The following is an 18,475-nucleotide window of genomic DNA, read 5'->3' on the forward strand; positions in this document are numbered from 1 at the left end:
TTGGCACCCATGGCGCATGTGAAATATGTTTTGAGCATTTTGTGCGTGGCATTGGTATGAAACATGCAAAAACAAAATTAAATAGCAGTCAAATATCAACTGCACGATATGGTATTGGATGACCGGCGAGTCAAAGTGTGCGAAATTGCTGAGACTATAGGCATTTCAAAAGAACGTATAGGATAGATTTTACATGAAGAATTGCAAAGACCGAAGACCAAACACTAGTCTGCCAAAAACTATGAATATGTTCCTTTCAGAACACGATTACGAAATTCATCCTTTTAGGATTATCCCTGATTGTTTCGTTATTTGTTTGAAGTGTATGATCGGATAGAACATTTTTTATGAAAAACACAAAAGGTCAAGTAGCGCAGTTTTCGATTGATCATTGCATGCATAGCAGAAACCTAAACTTCAGCAGTCAACAAGACTGTTCATTTCTTAGCGTTTATTTTGGCAACAGAAACACTTTTGTACTAAACATTCGTCGAGATGTATCTAAATGAAAATACAGAGTATTAAAATTTCTTCCGTTATATTTTACAGATAACTGTTTCCGTTGCTAGTGGACTTGTGTACCTTAGATGTAATATTCTAGGCGCTGAAGTATTTTATAGAAATACTGTGTGGTTCTTTACAAAGGGCGGAAAAAAAAAAAGATATGCTTTGCTTACTTGAACTTTATTAAGTAACTCCACCGCACATGAAACATCTTAGAAAAAGTCATTGAGATCACTTTACGATCGTATCAGTCGTATTTCAGATCATAAATAATAATATATTTTTAATGCTGCATCGCTGCTCAACTATCTCACTGCCGAAAACAACATTCAGCACCCTCTATTTTGATTTTTTCGAAAAAATATTTGAAATGACTGTGAGTTGAAGCTTTTCACTGAATGCCATTCGATGTTGAAATAACAATGTCCACATTATTTAAATGAAAAACACGACAAAATTGCGGCACAACACTTCCTGATGACGAGGCAATGAAAACGTCCGCACACGCACACACACACGCGCACATACATAGCGGAATGAATGCTTGTAAATGTCTTTAGGCTAGAGATAATTTCCGTCGCCTTATCTGAAACCACCTCTTCGTTGGGTGGAAGCCTGAATTTCCGTATTTGATGTGTAAAGCTGTGTTTCCGGATTGTCTAATCCTTCCCACCCCAGGAACCAAATGTATGATAGGTTTATTTAGTTCGGGAAGATCGCATGTTTCTAATTGTTTTTCTTCTTTGAGCGCATCTGTTCATCAATGACTAATAACCAATTTTAGATTAATAAACAGTGAATCAAGAAAGGAGATTCTAATTTTTTAAAATAAATACCGCTGCCTAACTGCTACATACTTCCGATTTATTATTAGTTTATTTCGATGAAAGAGACTTTCCAAGTGTTGATTTTATTTTTTCCAAGTTCACCGTCAAAGAATCAAATGTTTGCTTTTCCACTCTCTTAATGATATCCTTTATTATATTTCTTTATAAGAGAAATACTTTTCAGACAGATAAGAAAACCGGCTTATACTGTAGATAAAGAAATTAAAATATTTGCTTCTCTAGTAGTTTTTACCTTGCTTTCACGCCAATTTTCTGTTTGTTCGTTGCCATGGTTCAACAGCAATCCAATCGTGTATGATCCACAACTCTATCAATAGAGTGGCATGAAACTTAGTGGGATAAAACGGTAGCACATCAAAGGCTTTATTCAACTTAACATTATATCAATTAAAGCCTCCAATTAACTTTTTAATTCATATTAAAAAAGTTTTGTCCCTAACCTTTTATACCAGCACTGATTTACGAGGACGGTTGAAAAAGTTCTCAGCCTAACAATGAAAAAACTAATTTATAATTTCAAAATTATTTTTATTTTTCAACATAATCTTCCTTAAGACTAATACATTTATTCCAGCGATGCTCCAGCGCCATTATTCCATCCCTGCAGTGGTTCTCAGTAAGATCTTCAAAATGCCCCTTCTACAGCTGCAATCACCTCTGGATTCGAAGAAAAACACTGACCAGCGAGTAAGAGTTTTAGTTTTGGAAAGAGACAGAAGTTATAGGGAACCAAATCTGGGGAATAGGGTGGATGTTCCAACAATTCATAGTGCAGATCCCTTAATTTTCCCATTGCCAAAACACCTTTGTGGGCAGGTGCATTGTCCTGAGGAAAGATAATTTTTTTTTCGCCTAGTCTGGTTAAAAGATCGGAATAATATTCCCTGTTTATTGTTTTATCTTTTTCGAGATAATTAATAAACAAAATGCCTTCAGCATCCCAAAACACCGATGCCATGACCTTTTCTGCTGATGGAACCGACTTTGTCTTCTTTGCAGCTGAACAACCGTCTTCTGTTCACTGTTTTGACTGCTGTTTTGATTCTGGTGTGTAATGGTAAATCCAAGTCTCATCCATAGTAATAAATCGACACACAAAATCAGTTTTATTCTTGTTAAAACGCTCCAAGCTCTGTTCAGAGATTTTCATGCGAGTGCGTTTTTGATCTGCTGTGAGCAAGCGCGGCACCCATCTTGCGCAAAGCTTTTTCATTTGCAATTCTTCATGCAAAATATATCCTACTAGTTCTTTTGAAATTCCTATAGTCTCAGCAATTTCGCGCACTTTGACTCGCCGGTCTTCCAATACCATATCGTGGAGTTGATCAATGATTTCTAGTGTTGTTACACTTTTTGGACGTCCTTCACGTGGATCATCTTAAAGGCTGGTGCGACAACGTTTAAATGCCGCACATTTCTTAATTGTCGAAAACGATGGAGAAGAGTGCCCATAAACTTTTATGAACTTCGAATGAATTTCTTTTGGCGTTAAACCTTCTTTTACAAAGAATTTCATAACTGCACTCTACTCAATTTTATCCATTTCAAGGGATTCAGACAACACCTTTGCTTCAGACAGCTGTGTAAAACAAACTACTTGATACACTTGATAGAATGACTTGCAATTTCACATGGATGCTTATGACAGATGCACCAACTCAGAAAAGAGAATCGTGCCGATAGTGTTTGGTGTTGCCATCTATGATCGAGGCCGAGTACTTTTCAGACCACCCTCGTACCTTATATTTTTATTTATTAAAAGTGACTGAAAATATAAATTTAGTATTATCAATTTTGATGCGAATTGTTTTATGGTAAGTTCAGTGAGAGGGAACCATTAAAGTGTAAATTAAAGATTATATTAAAGTGCTAAAAATAATAAAAACTCAGACTATCAATCGAATCAGTCCAGTGGAAAAAAAAATAAAAATAAATAAATAATAATAAAACCAACTGCCACATAAATGTATTGTACCCAATACATTTATATATTTTATAAATGTATTGGGTACATTTATTTTACCCAATACAAGAGACAAAGCTCTCCTCGTGCAGTTGTGTTTTGAAATTGAAAACTATTGTGTTTTCTTATTGCAAAACTGTTTCATTTGATATCAGAAGCTTATTAAAGAATACTTCTGATTCATATAATCAAAGTTATGACAAGCTGAGGACGGCACATGAAAAAGTTATGTCATTTTCTTGTCGGTGTGTGAAACTACGGTTCCAATAAAGACGAATTCCCCGTAATATTACCATCTGGTTATCAACAAGAAAGGGTTTGAAGAGGAAGGACTCTAAAATATTCAGCATTGCCTCATTAAGATACATATGAATTTGGCATCATTATTCGCACATGGACTGAATGTTTTGTTTATGTTTCAGATTACAGTGGATACTCTCACGAAAACGTTGGTTCTCCAATTGAAATTAATTGAAAAAAAAAAAAAAAAACATCCCCACATGAAATGGAATCCACCAATAACTCGCAACTAACAATACGTGACCGAGCATCAACTATATTTAAGTGGGTGGGATAGTGGACGAAGGATCGCCTCAGTCACTTCGAAAAAGGAATGATAGTGATAACTATATAGGCTAGTAAAAAAAAAATCTTGAAATCTGTTGTCATACCTGGATGGCTAGGTGTAACATTGTCTTGGGGTATGTACCGAGAATGGTGTAATAAATAGTCAACGCCAGCCATACTGTAGGAAACAGCTGCTCGATGTGAGAGGCATTACGGAACAACAGTCGTGAAATCCACCAGACAGGCTTAGTTGGACAGACCACTGTGCAGTTCACCCAGGGACGGAGGCGATCATGCGTCAATCCTAATGGGATATAACAGCGCATCACAACTCAGTACCACGCTAGAACTCAAGCAAACGCTGCTATTAAGATAAACAATGGAAAATCAACAGTGGACATCGAAATGAATGGAGTAAAGTCAAATGGAACGATGAATCCCGATTTCTGCTATTTCATTCGGACTGAAGGACAGCGCAGAGCGACAACAAGAAGCCACGGATACACGCGCCGAGTCACAATAATGCATGGAGGTAATGTTCGCTGATTTTGCAGTGTGGGATATTTGCCCCGACACTCCTTAGATTCCTTGATAACAAGAGCAAGGGTTGATTAATGTGGCCTACCTGAACATCGTCGCCGACCAAGTACATCCATTCATGTTGATCATTTCTCGTACATGTGATGAACACTTCCAGCAGAATAACTCGCTACGTCATAGTGCACGTGGGATCCAGGAATGGTTACAAGGACATGACAGTGATTTCACCTGAATGGATTTCCTCTTGCTCGGTGACCGGATCTCAATCCCATTGAGCATGTTTTGCATATGATGGAACGAGATATTCGCGAAAGGGACTCACCGTCACCAAATTGGATGAAAATGCAGAAATTCTTCATTTCATGGTGTAGAATACTAGTGGAGCTTTTCCCAGAACCTCGTCTACTCGATGCTGCTGCAGATGGAGGTCGTTCTGAAGCTTAACGCTGGTCCAGAAGGCTGTTAGTTGGGGAAGACGGTGTTTTGTTTTTTTTTTTTTCCTGAGAAACTTTTGGAAATCGGTAGGCACCCGGCTCATCCTCCCTTAGCTATTACTAGTAATTGAGCTCACATTTTATGATCATGGCCTAGAGTGAGAGAGAGAGGGGGGGGTACTGTATAATATACACGATATTTGAACCGGGCCTCTTCTTTTTTTTTTTTTTTTTTTTCAATCGAAAGACAAATATGGAGATGACGTTGATCGTGACTGCGCTAGCTGTAGAGGAAATCAGAAACGAATATTTATTAGTTTTTTTATTTTTCGTTTTATTAACATATTTTACTTCAACATTTTATTTATGACATTTATTTAATGTTTTTAATTTGTATTATGATTAAGAAAAGCTGTAAACAAACTTCTTTTATTATTTAAATAAAAGTTCATACTATTCTTTTCTCTCTGATATCTCTCGATGGAGGAGCGATCTCCCCTACTCTCTTTCCCTTTTTAGCATGATTCATGCTGATACACGCGACTACATATATGAGTGTGCGTTAATTATGCTAGTGGAAGTTTTGAGCGGTGAAAGTCGTTTAGCGCTTTTCCTCTGCATTTAATATTGACGTTCTTACACGAACCGTCAAATAAAATAAGAGTTTATTGGTTGTTTAAATAGGGTAAAAGAATGGTCGGGACGTTGATATTGCTTCAGTTGATGTGCCCTTAGTAATACGTTAATTAAGACAGGTAACAGTAGGCTTACTTCATAAGCAGAACGGACTTTGCTTGCTACATAAAACATGAGATTATTCCTAACAGTCGTTTTGCACGCCATTGCATTAAGTGAAAGGCACCGTTTTCAGCATCAGTACTCCAATTGCCCGAGTAAGACAAAGACACCGGAACTACGTATTACAATCGGTAGCCTTAGCCAATGAACGCTAGGAAGAGTGCACGCTAGGTAAGGTCTGTTGACGTGTCATAGCTGCGCCGAGAGAAGGAAGTTTAATGTGGGTCGGAAAACACGACACAACAGTTAGCAACGCCTCGTGCCCGCAGCAAGACACGGAAGCGTCGTCCAAACACGCTCTCTCGAGAAAACCATAAGCAGAAACATCGTGGGTCGAAGTTACCTTGCGGTTTGCGTTGGCAACTGTCCCGAGGGATTAACCACCTCCCCGATCATCCTCTGCCGTGTGTCTTATTTCCTTCGTTGCGTTACTAAAACTCTAACGAAACCTGTGATTAGATAGGTGGAGGACTGCCTCGATAACTGTTGTGTATGGCCTCGGCCAAAGTTAGCAGAGAAAAGTTAAGGAGATCCGGATCTCTTCAGATGAAAGAGCCTCCTCCAATCGTAACCAATGGAAACAGGGACTATCGGCTGGATGACTTTGAGATGCTCAAGACAGTCGGTAGGTTTTAACTTAGTTTTAAGAAGTTTTGTCAGTTTTAAGTTAACATATTGAAGGAAAACAGGCGTCTCGCTCTGCACGTGGAGACCAAACGCACATGAAAAAAAAAAAGACAGCAGGTTATATTGCTTAGAGAATATCATGTTCTGTACAATCTGAAGAAAGTTTAAATTAGAATCGAATAAAATTAAACATACAATTTACATCTCAAGTTGTGAGAACGTTCAGAAATATGTAAATCCACCACCATATTCTCAACAGCTGTCAAATTTGAATGCATATAAATTAACTTCTTTATAATTTTAAGCTGAATTCATAGTCGTAGAGTGAAAATAGGTTGCATTAAGTGATGTAAACAACATTTGCGTATTGTAAATTGATATGAGCTTTTGACGATGTCTTGGTTCAAGTATCTCGCTACCCTGAGCTAATTCTCTGCTTCATATCTTACGTAATGCAAATGGTGCTTGACAGCTGACTACGAGACATCAGAAATATGACTTTAGGTTTCTAGTCGTGATGTAATTCTCTCCGAATCTCTGCAAACGCATCGTAGTTAAGTGAATCACTTTTTTTTTTATTTTTTAGAAATTATTGTGTTGGATAAAGGAGTTGCATCTTTCAGGTTGGACAAAAATAACCAAAAAGAGGATAAAGTTACTCTTAAGTTATATATATTCCTGCATTTTAACTCTCTTCATCCAAGCGTTTACGAATATATTGGCTACTTTCACAACAAAGAATTTTAAACGGGTACAAAACTTGTATTTTGTGAATAACGATTCTTCGAAGTCTTCTCTCGCATATACATGCTCCATCCTGCTGTGTTTCACTTTTCATTCAGTGTCGAATATTCGTAATTGAACAGTAAAAGAACTTGTGATGTGTAGTCATTGGGTTCTGTTTTTTTTTACGCTTGATGCATGACTGAATGCTGTATTTTGGTGCAGTGGCGCACCCAGAGGTGGGGAAGGGGGATCCCCCCCCCCAAAGAAAAAGGAAAAAACTAGAAAATTTTCCAAAAATCTTTTCCTAATTAATAAAATTCGTTTTTTTTTTTTAATGTTGTGTCGTGTCTTCTATTTCTATACTACTTATGAATTAGCGGTCATAGGTCGTATGCGATGCGTAGTGTGTATTCTCAAATCGTTTACTCGACTCGCCCCCCCCCCTTTCAAGATTAAACCCCGAGTGCGCTACTGTTTTGGTGTGTATTCATGTGAAAAGATTACGATGAATACAGTGTATGAGTTAGTTGGAAGATAAGATTACAATCCACAGTAAACCTAATATTAATGTTCAACGAACATTGCAGACACCGTTTCAGAGAATAAAGGGGTCAATCGAACCATACTTATGAGCCACTGTCGAAATAAATGAGTTTAAATCAGTCTCATGGGCAGTGAACGAACGCTAATGAATAGAACAGACGAATTTGGCGCAATTAATTTAAACAATAATTATTTCTAAAAGATAAATGAATTGTTTTGTTATCCTCATAATCTGCACGGAATTACTGTTGGTTCGCTAAAGCCAGACAAAATATTTACCCCAAGTCGTTTAAATGACAGAACCTGTTATAGCGAGATCAGCATAAAAATGGGAATTAAAATAAACAATTTCGCACATGAAATTATATTTTGTACATTAAAATTGTATTAAGCTGTCAAATGTGATATCTTTTGAGAGTTTTTTAAGTTATAGGCAGTGCGTCAAAATGTTTTTAATAGGAACTTCAAATAACCCTAGAAGGTAATTGAGACTCGCTAGCAGATGAGCAGTCCTTAGTATAAGTTTATTTACAAACTTCATAAGTGTGGACTTCTTGAGAATGGACAAGGTACTCTCTCACCTGGCAGAGTTTGTTTCAATGGCACTTAAGGCTGCCATTAAGCATACTGATGGATTTATCTTGTAGACTATAAAATGCTACTGAAAGAATCGTCAGTAATATCAAATGGTAGTGATTTATTTACCTTCTTATGATTAAATATTACTCATCCCATGCTACGCACATACAGGATATTTCACGATGTTCTCCATTGCCACTATTATAACAACTTAAGAGATCTGAAAGAGAAAGTGACCAAATGACTCAATAAATTAGGAGACTTTATTCACTTGATTAGCAAAGTATGCGTAGAATTATTTACTCAAAACAATTCAGATAAGTGTGGATGACATAAAATTTAGAGAAATAATATTTATAATTTGAATAACTACAGTTTTGTAGTGAGTCTCTCGAGGCATGTGGAAATTCAATGCTACGAGACATTTCGTGCTGCACTATAGCGACGGAAAGATCCATTCCATAAAGGGAATAGATATGTTCAGAAATCAGGTCACAGCAATTCATCCAAGAATACGGGGATTATGAAAATTAATACATCGACCAAGTCAACAATTGAGAACGCGTTTGACAAGCATGAACACGCGTAATGTATTGTTTACCCAAAGAATTTTGTCACGGACTATAACTCTTTCATTTTGATGTTAAATCGCCGTATTTTCTGTTGTAATTGTGAAGTGTTTTTGTACTCATGAGGATCAAAAGATGACGGGATTTTTACCTGCCGGGAACTCTGGTTTTTATCCTACAAAACAGGCAGAGCGGCCAGAACACGCAGTACAGGTCAAATACTGCCGAATATACTTAGTAAGTTGATGGTTTTAATTTATATTAAGAGTAATAAAAAAGGCATACTTGGTTATGCGTGTTTTAGATTGCAGGGATGAACAAATATTCAGTCCCAAACTTAAATGAGTCGAAAACATACAGTAACAGAAAGATGTTGAAAATAAACTTAGATATGTATATTCAATAATGAAAAAGAGAGCCTCCTTAAAAAGAAAAAAAAAAAAATTGAAGCTAAACTTTGGCCACAGCGGAACAAAACTAGTGAAGTATATACAAGATCAGCAACAATCCAATGAACTTTGCTGTTTTTGTTATAAAATGAAGAGTGACCTAGTTTCAGATTTTTTTTTTATTCTAATATATCACTTTAATAATACATTTACAGAATGTTCGATTTCACTGCACCAGTAATATTCAGAAAAATAATCCGTACATCTTTATGAATAATAATAATACGACAGTAAATAGTAGGTATTTAAGATTGCAACAAATTAAAAGTGCCTTTTGGAAAATATCGAGTCAGTCGTCTCATCAATGGTTGCCCAAAAACGGTAATTGTGAATCGAGTTTTGTATTAGTGCCATTGAAATTAGTTTTGCTTCTTTATGTTGAAGTTCCAGTATACTAAACCTTGATGCCTTTCCTTGTGGCACACGTCTGTTACCAATGTCGATGCATTTAGTATCGAGCACTATTAGATGTTTACGAATCTTTGCCTTGGTTGAAGGGCTAATGCTTTTGGTGATCTAACATGGAGTAAACAACCTTAATGCTGTTTAGTTCCAATGTACTTGGGGTTTACAATTTGGAGCTACAATATGACTAGTTTTCTTTGAAATAAGAATTGTTATTTACGCCAAAATATATTACTGTTCTGCATACTTGACTGTGAAATGGGATTTTTTTTTTTATTCCTTGTTTATCTCTCTTAACCAATAGAAATAAGTTAGTCCTATTTTAATACTGTGTGGGAGTATATTAATTCGTCGAGCATATGTCTTGTTTCTCAAGATCTTTCTAGTGAAATGAAGAAGTACTTCTCTTCCTTAAAAGGTTGCTGACCCCCCCCCCCAGGTACAATTACTCTTCCTTTGCATGTGAAGCTCAGCTAGTCACTTCCTAAAAAATAGTTTTGCCTTTCTTCAAAAAAGTATTCCACCACCCTTCCAGCTGCTTCTTCGGTCATTGCCAACTTTTCATTGGGAACTTATCCGCCCTCTCACTACGGCAATGACCGGTGAAACGACTGAAAGGGGGAAGGGGGGGGGGGTAATCCTCTTATAAAGAAAGACAATTTTTTTTTATTTTTTTTTATTTTCGTGAAAGGCGAGTTATCTTGGTATTTCACCAGAAGAGTCTTCCACTTTCTAAAAAAAGATTTGTCTCTTGAAACTGTTGCTCCAAGAACTGGAAATTTTCTTTGTAGAAAAGTCTGCTTTGGTTCGGAGAAAAAGTTAAGCTATTATCAGCTGCTGCTCATTATTGGTTTGTTGACTTGAGGGCTTCATCCTCGGAATATTAATGAACTACTTGTATAATAAGAAATAATACATTCTTTATAAATATTCATGAAATCGTACAACTATGCAGGTGTTAACTTCCATTCATTTGAAAGAAAGCTGAACCTTGCATAAACATCAAACAGTGTTATTATAATTAGCCAGTGGAATGCCACAGCAGCCTCTCCCAACTGCGGAAGGGTTTAATCTGTTTTCCCATGGCGACCCAGACCATTTGGGGAGTGTGTGTGTGTGTGTGAGTGAGTGAGAGACAAATACAAAGAAAAACAATTGCAAATATCCATGCCCACGGTCTGATTCGAACCTGCAGTGAGGTTGGAGCTAATATGCTAACGAGTCAACTAAATACAAATTTTAAAATTTCTGCGTGTAATTTTAGTTTTTTTATTTGTAGCTGAACTTGCATATCGCATTTTTAAAAATTTAAGTTTCGTGACAATGCAGCACTGCATTGCGGCGGATAAAATACGTAGCTAGTCGAAATTAACCAAGGAATACTCAGATTATTTCAAAACCCCTCAATACGCGTTGTAAAATCTTTAAGCGATAGAAATTGTGCACAAGTTTTCAGTGATTTCGTTAATAGTCGAATTATTTTAATATGTTGTCAAATAAACAAGCTATTCGTATTGATCAGACTTCTATACTTGATATAATTTAGAAAATGTGTGAATTTACAAACTATATAAAATGCAGTGCCTTCTATATAATGAATTAGTCAGACTTTATTTACTTATCAGCTTATAACAGCAGTGAAGCTATGGCTCATGACAAGCAATGAATTACAATGAACGAAATTGACTAGCAGTAGTAAGATGCCTTGCTATTTTACGAATAAGTGGGAGAACTTTTCAATAGAGATATACAAGACTGGATTGAACTTTTAGTTGACGGGGGGTTGGGGAGGATCAAAATAGGCTATAGTTCAACGAGTTAGTCACATGAAGCGCTAGTTTGTCACGAGTGGGAGGAATGGACAAATCAGGGTAACATGTGCAGTATGTGTTCCTAACACATACTTCAATAATGATCAATACAGTTTTTGTAAACTGGATCATGGCATAAAATTTTATCTTCGGTATAAATCAGATTTTTCAGTCTATTCTTTAAAAATACGTATAGCTAGTGCACAAGATGTTAGAGTACTCAACTTCAGTTTGGGTCCGAGTGGCTATGCGCTTTGCAACTATATGCCTAGGAAAGGAGTGTCCTGGGTTCGATTCCCATCGCTGACGTGAGGAGCTTAGGATCTTTCTCAGTAGGGGTGAATGCTGGTCTCGAAATTCACGCTTGCTCTTTATATCATTCAGGAAGTGAGAGGTGTGATTGAAGTCTGATTAGCGGAATAATGAATTACTGACCATTTAAAACTATATATTAAGAAATTTATGTACATTTAATCATACAAATAGAACATTTATTTTACAAATGATATTCGATCGTTTTCAATTTAGCTACTTGAATACAAATTCTACCCTACGGTTCTGCTTTATGAACTGGTCAATAACATCGTCATAAAAAGTTGGTTGTAACTTAATTTTCCCAAGCAACACGCACACTTGTAAAGGCTGGCTGAAGCTCACTGGCTAGAGCTACGTTGACTGCGTATTGTCTGTGTTTAAGCAACAGAGTGAGACGACGTGAAATGGCTCTGCGCGCGCATGAAATCACAGTGCTGCTGCGAGGATCTGGAAGCTCCTACATCCGAGCAAGCCAAGGTAGCTTTGACTAGACGAGCAAGCATCGGCCTTCGATACACAACGCAAAGCTCAATTATTGCCGCGCAAGCTTAAGACATCTTCTGTCTGCAAAAATAAAAGCCTAAATGGAATGCTTATAAATGCATGCATTTATTAACAGATAAATATTACTTCTTTCTCAATTAATGAGCTTGCGCAACAAGCATAGCAAGCACGGAGAATTCGCTCCTGTTTCTCAGATATAGCCAAGTTAGTTGGTCTTGGGTGTGGACTGCAAGGTTTTTCTCCCCTCTTCAACTGTTTTTTTTTTTTTTTTTTTTTTTCCATCATGCAAACCTGCCTTGAGAACTCAACACTTCTACAGACAGGATACACCGGGAAGCATAGGCCCAACTCCCTTATCCATGTGTACGGTTGCAGTTAAATGAATAGAAAACCCTCGACACCGCAAAGTAAAAGAGGGAAAAAGGAAGAAGACTTCAGTTTAGTGACGCTTTCCGGGGGGAATGGGGAAAAAAAGATTTTCCCCATCTTACTTTAATGAATTTAGTAATGTGGATGATTCATTTTATGTGTGGAGCGTTCTTGTCAGTGCCGGACCGATAAAGAGTTGCTGAACAGCAAAATTTATGATTTAGCATTCATACAATCATTGGAGGTTGTATGGTTTCAATCTTAGCCCCGACTCTACTTCGAATTTCTATATCTGTAAAGAAAGATGAAAACCAGGACTATGGAATATGCTAAATAGCAGTATTTACGCTGTAATTAAACAACTTGATAAATTTAATAATTTGATCATTGCGATTTGCAAATCATTTTCAGATTACAAAATCAAAAACCAGTTTCCCCACATTAATAAAGACGCTGAAAGAAAAACTTCCTGAATTAGAGACTTCTGGGGTTGCTACACAACAGGTTCTATAAATGAGCACCATTTTTAATGCCGCAAAAATTAAACCTGTTTTTAATTGCTAGCTTTGGTGGAAAAGAATAGCACTCTGCTTTGCCGCCAACGGAACTTAATTCGACAATTACTGTGATATGAATGTTTGTCTAAATGATTTTCATTGCCTTGTACACCCCTCAAAATGCGACTATATTATTCTAAAAAACAGCGTCGGATGAAATAGATCGTGTATAATATTTATAATAAGCTATTAAATTCTGATATCCGAAATCTGCAAATAGTCGCTGGGATAAGCCCGGTGTCGTAAGAGCTGATATGCAATCGGATATCTAACTCAAAGCACAACTAAAAGTAACGTGATAATTAGTTCAGGTCTTGTATTTGTTGCATTTTAACCAGTAGCACGTGTCAAGGCCAGTTGCTAGCGTTTTTTGTTAGTTGTTGCACCTTATTAGGCCTTTTTCCCTCATCATACGCGTGATCTCCTGTTCACTGTGTTGTATTCTGCGATGTTATCAACTACTAGTCCTTCATAAACGATAATATGGATACACATTTGGGCCGACATATGAGCACAATCTGTTGCTCACCAATACCTGACACATATGAGGCTTAAGTGATTGTTTTGCATCGCTGAAGGGGTTTTTCTGTTCGTACCTCTAACGACCGTCCAGTCAGTCCAATATAGCTACTCTCACATACACTTCGTTTTGCTGATTCCTTGCTTTTAAGGGTGGAGCCTTTAGATTACAACAGCGCTTGCAACTTTGACATTGGTTTAAAAGTGGCTCATGTTTTCAGAGAAGCTTTTGTAATGAGGGACGTTACAATTAAATGTTTTTTTGCAAGGGTTCGTTCCTGTGGTATTATATGAACTTTAATGTTTGCAATTTCTTCCAGAAATAATTTTACTTTTATTTGTTTATCCTGTGATGGTATAAGCGCTCTGTGGTGGGTCATCATAATCAGGTTGTCAAAGGGAAAAAGTATTCAGTAAAGTGTTCATTTAAAAACAATGAAAAAAAAAAACCCTGTACGAGCCATGTAGTATTTCTTGCTTTGCTAAACACATCAGAATTCAGACTTAATTATTGAAAAGTAGCCACACACACACACACACACCGCAGATAATTTGCTTTCAGAACTACAATGGCTTACTGTTAGAAATGTTGAACTTCCAGGTGAATGACGCAGAAGAGCAGTTATTAAGACTTCGTTTAAATATTTAGACTGTAGAAGGATAAATTTAAGACCGGATGCAAATATATACTGTGTGTGTGTCGTAAAATATTAATAAGGCCAATAGTTTTGGTTAATTTTATGTTGGATCGTTTTCTTTTATTAAGCGTATATTACATCCAAGATAATTAAAATAGGACTTGATCTATTTCGTTCAATCAATATTATGGAAACATTTTTTATTGGTTCGCTTCAGTTATTTATATATATATATATATATATATATATATATATATAAACTTAATAGAAGAAAAAGATCCAAAATAAAATTAACCGAAATTATTGGTGTGATTAATGATATTTTATGCCAACACAAAGAAATTTAAAAAAATTAAGAATATAAATATTCAGCATTTCATTGGAGATCTTATGATATGGAAATAAGATGGATGGTGACAGGTCAGCGAAGAACACCATCCTCAGAAATACATAACCACACAGTAGGATAGGTCAAACCTGAAGTTTATTGTATCCTTTTGAAACAGAAATTTTACAAATTAACTCTTCGATTATCACAAAAATAAATGAATCGAACATGTAAATAGAATGCGATCATATAAACTGAAAATGGGAAAAACTAAGAAAATCTCTTGTTTTCTTAGTTAGAACAGGCCACAATATCCATTTACCGTAAAAAGAATATCAGCATGAAAGTCTTCTGTTGCGTTAGGAAACACCTCGAAAGTAGATTTTGAGACATTTCGAAAGCCGAAGTTGTCCTAAAACCAAAACGTGCAAATCTATTTTAGCATGGCTTCACTGCTGTTCAAGGACAACCCGTGGCAAACATCGAATGGGAGGCGCAAGAACACATGCACACAAAACCTACGAAAGATAGTCAGTCATATAAGGATAACAACATAGTTATCTTTAACATGGCATAATCTCCCTTCCCCTTCCCAAAAGAAAACAAAAACCTAAGCATGCGTGAAAAACCTGAATCTGTTTGTAGTTCACCATATAAGGAGGTTATGCTGATTAGATCCTCTGTAGATAGTATTAAATAACGAATGAGATTTTCGAATATTCGAAAAATATACTTTTAACGTGTATCAGATGAATGACTCCAATTATATAATGTGAAAGTTGTGTCACCCGTTGTAACAGCTTAATTGTTTTAATGCTTATAGGAGAGTGCTTATAGTAGTTGTTTTTAATGCTTTTGCTTATAGTATCTTGAAAGAACCACATTTCTAGAACAATACTTCAAGATTATCTTATCCTTAACACTATCCCTTTACAATCTTTCATGGACAAGATTGTCAATAAAGATAAATATGGTACGCACTGTGCTCATGAGATATTTACTTCTCACCCCCAAGAAGAATTCTCTGTAAGATCACTACACTCCAAATTAAGGATTGTGTGAACAAATTATTACCGTAACTTTGGAAAACTGAATTTTTAATAGTAGGTGTTTGACATCGGTAGATGAAAACAAAGTAATTTAGACTCCTTAAACGTTGGTGCTTTGGGGAAAATTATCCCTCATGTGCAATGCCATAAACTTCTTTAGGCTAACCTTCAGAGAAACATTCAATTAAGAATTCATCCTTCGTTTCCTTGATTACAACTATAATAAACTGCCAAACAGCATTTAAAATAGTAGCACGACATTAGAAATTCTTTTAAGAAATTTCCCCTCTGGATTTTTAGAACTAATTCACCATTTCATTATCGGGCATCACAAAAACTAAATGTTTTAATTAAGTTAAGGGGATAATAAATCCCGTATTGTTTTAATTGAGCATACAGCTGTTATATTTATGTTTTATTTCTTACGTTTAAACGTCTAGAATGCAGTACGTACATCAGCTGATGTTTGTTTATATAATGGCAACTGTGGCTTGTAAATGGATGAAAAATTCAATGTCAGAGCTCTTCCTGAGTGAAAAGATAAAAAATAAATGGTGCTCTTTGCTATGACTGATGTTTAACTATTTCGAAATGGCCTCTATAAATGAGGGATCACTTTAGTCTGACAATACAATTGATCAATTTTCGATTGTTAAAGCTCTTTTTTGAGTAGTGGGGAAGTGCTCCTTGAATACCCACAAATAACCAGTTATGTTAGTTGGATGAGAGGGAGGGAGAAGAATCTGGAACACCCATTGTCTCTTTGTCGAGAAAACAACTCGACTGACAGTCCTAGCTATATTCTAACAGCGCTGTTCCTTGTGACGGTCATTGACACCGCGTCGTTTCTCCCAGTGATGTTTGGAGCTCTGCTTAAAAGCACGTGGCTTAGCGAGGAAAAGATATTTTTAGTAAATTTAACTAGAAAAACAGGGGTAGTAGACTGTCTTGGTATCTAGCTTTATTTCTACGCGACTGGTGTTTAAAATGTACTACGAGAGCAGTTTGAGGAGGAGCGGAAGAACAAGAAAAACAAAGGTTTCCATTTAGGGATGTACAAAAGGTCTCGCCCGTGTTAGTTTAAGACGTCAGTTTGGAAGGATGGCGACTGTCGTGAAACATAGATTGTCCACTTCTGTTTTACCATTTAAATATCAATAATGAAATACACTTGAAGATATGAAGTACGTGTGCGCGCATGCTTAGGAGTGAATGGATGAACTCCTTCAACAATAGTTGAGATCCGTCAGTATCTAAAAAAAAAAATAATAATAATAATAATAATAAATAAACAAATAATCCATGAGCGTTGGCTTCAATGAAGTATTAAGGGAACAGTCTACCGCTTCGCTGCCGAATCCTGTGGATATGAGTCGTACAGAGATTTCACCACTAATTGCCCGCAATTTTGTCGATAATGTCCTTTAGATCGAATCCAGTAGAGGAGATGAAAAAACTCTTTATAACCGCTTTTCAAATGAATATTCCTAGTCGGTTTTCTATGGGGTTCGCAGAATTTTTTCTACCCAGAAATTCGAGTTTTTTCATCCGGCAAGATATGCAAACCGGCCGAAAGAATACAATGATCAAACAAATACATTGGCCTCGTGGCCTTAGCTGGACTATAATTATAAACAAATCAACAAAACTAATAATAAAAGACCGTTCGTTTTCCCCTGTATCTTTTAAATGCTCTACAGCCCGCTGGTTGGTGAGGAGAGCCGCGATCTGCTCGGCCAATTTCCAGAAATCAAGTTATTTTCAGTAGTGTATATAACTGTCCGATGTTCCTGGAAGCAAGCAAGAATAGAATTCAAAAGAAAAGCTCTTTATAATCACACGAAGGGCCTATTTCTAATAGTACTTCACCACTTATTTTAGTCGTCGTATATCAATAAAAGCTTTGTTACTTTATGTAAAATATGTAAATTGCACCTTTATCTATGATTACGAGATCCTGTTGAAGATATGATAGCATCTGTCACTAATTTCACCTCGAGTTGTTGCATCTTGCTGACTTTTACGATGACAGATAGTTCGAACGATATATGTTATTGTTTTGATAAATTTTTATGTTCTTGTGAGCGCCAGGTGCATTCTCTGGGCGAAGTACTATCAGGTACGGGATATCAGTACTCTCGTGTTAATGCCATTGATATATAAAATAATTATAATTATCTACTTTCCTTGTCTATCGGTGGTCTGTAATAATACTGTAGGACAAACACAGCTTGGACGTTAGAAAGTCTGAGCAAGTATTAGTTGATTCAGTCTCCCACAGGTTTCATATGAAAATTAACCCTTCTCACCAGAACTCGTTCTACAGGTTCATCAAGGTACAACTGTCTGCTGTACGTCATCTTAGGCGGTGACCGTTATTGCATACTGAACAGGAAGTAACGGAAACGGGGAAGGAAGTAAGCTGGTAGTGTGACCTCGCTTTGGAAACCTACAAGAGAATTCAAAAAAAAAATACAAAAAAAACTAAGAAACAGAAACGTATAACGGTACTCTATGCACTTAAGTAAATGACAAAATTAGTTATTTACAATTTGTAAACAATTAAAACATGGGCAATCAGTACGTGATTTGCCTGTTAGATCAGGAACAGTTATAACTTTAAAAATAATGTGCCACTCCCCTTCAATTTAGAGAATTTTGTTTTTAATTCTATTATGGAGAACTCGTTGGCCGAAATGAACCTTTCTTTCCAGAAAGATGTGATTTCTGATTATGTTTCGTTATAATTATTTCTTAATTCAACCAGTAACTCTTACAGAAGTTTGGAGATAACGTATTATTTACATATAGTTGGAATTAAATCAGAGCATGA

General features: G+C 36.4%; 1 protein-coding gene across 3 annotated transcripts in view; it reads left to right on the forward strand.

Moving 5' to 3' along the window:
• Pka-C3 (Protein kinase, cAMP-dependent, catalytic subunit 3) overlaps positions 1 to 18,475 on the forward strand; it is a 167,606-nt gene that overhangs the window by 69,542 nt on the left and 79,589 nt on the right. The window contains exon 1 of one of the 3 annotated variants that reach the window (XM_090411887.1): positions 5,905 to 6,279. The exons of the other annotated variants lie outside the window; for them this stretch is intronic. Within the exon in view, the coding sequence (XP_090268013.1) occupies positions 6,147 to 6,279 (133 nt within the window). The 5' untranslated portion in view covers positions 5,905 to 6,146. Of the gene's footprint in view, positions 1 to 5,904; positions 6,280 to 18,475 lie in introns of those variants that run through there. 3 annotated transcript variants of the gene reach the window in all.

The sequence above is a fragment of the Typopeltis vanoorti genome, chromosome 22 (genome assembly GCF_054136105.1).
Source record: "Typopeltis vanoorti isolate ZY-2024b chromosome 22, IOZ_Tvanoo_1.0, whole genome shotgun sequence".
Taxonomy (NCBI): Eukaryota; Metazoa; Arthropoda; class Arachnida; order Uropygi; family Thelyphonidae; genus Typopeltis; species Typopeltis vanoorti.